The sequence below is a fragment of the Ursus maritimus genome, unplaced genomic scaffold (assembly GCF_017311325.1).
Source record: "Ursus maritimus isolate PB19 unplaced genomic scaffold, ASM1731132v1 scaffold_37, whole genome shotgun sequence".
NCBI lineage: Eukaryota > Metazoa > Chordata > Mammalia > Carnivora > Ursidae > Ursus > Ursus maritimus.
The window spans coordinates 850,138-852,023 of record NW_024426341.1 but is presented as its reverse complement, the minus strand read 5'-3'; the positions used below and the strand labels follow the sequence as shown (position 1 = coordinate 852,023).

Below are 1,886 nucleotides of genomic sequence, written 5' to 3'. Positions count from 1 at the left end.
TCCCCTTCAGCACCCAAATTCTACTCATATAAAATTGTCCTACAAAATATGAAACCCACAAATCCTTAACCACTCTGGCCATGTTCCCAGTAAAGACAGATCCCTCCGCACCACTCTCTCTTTCCCTCTCAATGTCTTTCTCACCCTTCTGAGACCACCCTGAATGGCCTTTGGGATTCCCTGTGCCCTCCAGGACCTGTAAGGAATAAACCTGGTTTTGTTAGAGTCTCTGATGGTGCTGCTGAGGCCTGTCTTGCAGTCACAGTAAGAACCCAAGGGCTGGTGCAGCCATGGCAGAGGCTCTGGTCAGGGAATCATCAGTGGGAATGTCCACAAGCACAGGGGTGCAGGGGGTGCCCGGGCTTTCCTAGCCTGAGCATTCCTGTCAGGAGCCTGAGACTTAAAGGGAACAGTGTTAGAGTCCACATTCTCAGAAGAGTAATGAGGGCAGATATGTAAAAAGGCTGACAGACTCAAGGTAAAATTATGGTTATGTATTTGCACCTACGAACACGTTATATGAAGGGCTTAGTGGCCAAGTGTAGTTTCTTCCACGTGACAAATACAACTCATGATTATTCTTTTGGGAAATCGGGGACATTTACTTGGCATGGTATAAGTCACTTGAAATGAAATTATTTTTAAGAAATCCAGCTTGCCCTATGTAAGATACAGAAATATCTAGACATTTGAGACCAATGTTGGAGAAAATACTGGAATTTTATGAAAATAGATAAAAGGGAAACCGTCTGTATATCAGACGTAGCAGAAACTTAATAAAGTGAGTTACTTAAATGTGTGGAGAAGTTGAATTCAAACAAATGGAAATCCAGGAAATAAGTAGAAGTAACAGATTCTGCTACCACAGCCTGATGGGAGAATGGCTGTTCCTCACTCTGAGGATGTGAGCCCTGCAATCATGGGCACTTCTTCAGCTCCAGGACCACTGGCACATACATCATTGGAACCCCAATGATTCTTTTCAAAGACCTCTTTATGTCTCTGTTCCTCAGGCTGTAGATGAAGGGGTTCAGCATGGGGGTGACCACTGTGTACATCACTGAGGCCACGGCACTTGCGTGGGAGCTCTGGTTAGCAGCAGAGCTAATGTACACTCCCAGCACCGTACAATAAAATAAGGAGACAAGTGAGAGGTGCGATGCACAGGTGGAAAATGCTTTGTACTTGCCCTGAGCTGATGAAATTCCACATACGGAGGAAACTATCTTGGAGTAGGAGTAAAGAACCCCAGCCACAGGGGGACAACCCAACACCACAATTCCAAAATACATCGCCATGTCATTAACAAAGGCATCAGAACAGGCATGCCCAACTACCTGATTGAGTTCGCAGAAAAAGTGGGGGATTTCCATGCCTGTGCAGAAGGACAGCCGCAACAGCATTAAGCTCTGTAATAAGGAATTCAGAACACTGATGATCCAGGACACTAGAACCAGCAGTCCACACAGTTGGCGGTTCATGATGACTGTGTAGTGCAGGGGGTGACAGATGGCCACCAAGCGGTCATAAGCCATCACCGTCAGGAGTAAATCCTCCAGGAGTCCAAACACATCGAAAAAAAAAATCTGGCTGATACAGCCTGCATATGTTATGGTTTTTCCCTGAACCTGGATGTTCCACAGCATCTTGGGGATGGTGGTGGAGGTCAAACAGATGTCTACAAAGGACAGGTTGGCGAGGAAGAAGTACATGGGGGTGTGGAGGTGGGAGTCTGAGCTGACGGCCAGGATGAGGAGCAGGTTTCCAAACACAGTGATCAAGTACATGGAGAGGAAAAGCCCAAAAATGAGGGGGTACACTTCTGGTTCCTCTGATAATCCCAGAAGAACAAACTCTGAAACCTGTGTATCATTACCTGGTACCAT

General features: G+C 46.3%; 1 protein-coding gene across 1 annotated transcript; it reads right to left on the bottom strand.

The window, feature by feature from the left end:
• Positions 1–917: 917 nt before the first annotated feature.
• On the bottom strand, positions 918–1,886 carry LOC103656800 (olfactory receptor 7A17-like). Its single transcript, XM_008684225.2, has one exon. The coding sequence runs from the start codon at positions 1,884–1,886 to the stop codon at positions 918–920; it is 969 nt and encodes a 322-aa protein (XP_008682447.2).

Bases quoted from the DNA above. Each gene is read 5' to 3' on its own strand.
- LOC103656800 (XM_008684225.2), bottom strand. From the start codon at position 1,886: ATGGTACCAGGTAATGATACACAGGTTTCAGAGTTTGTTCTTCTGGGA.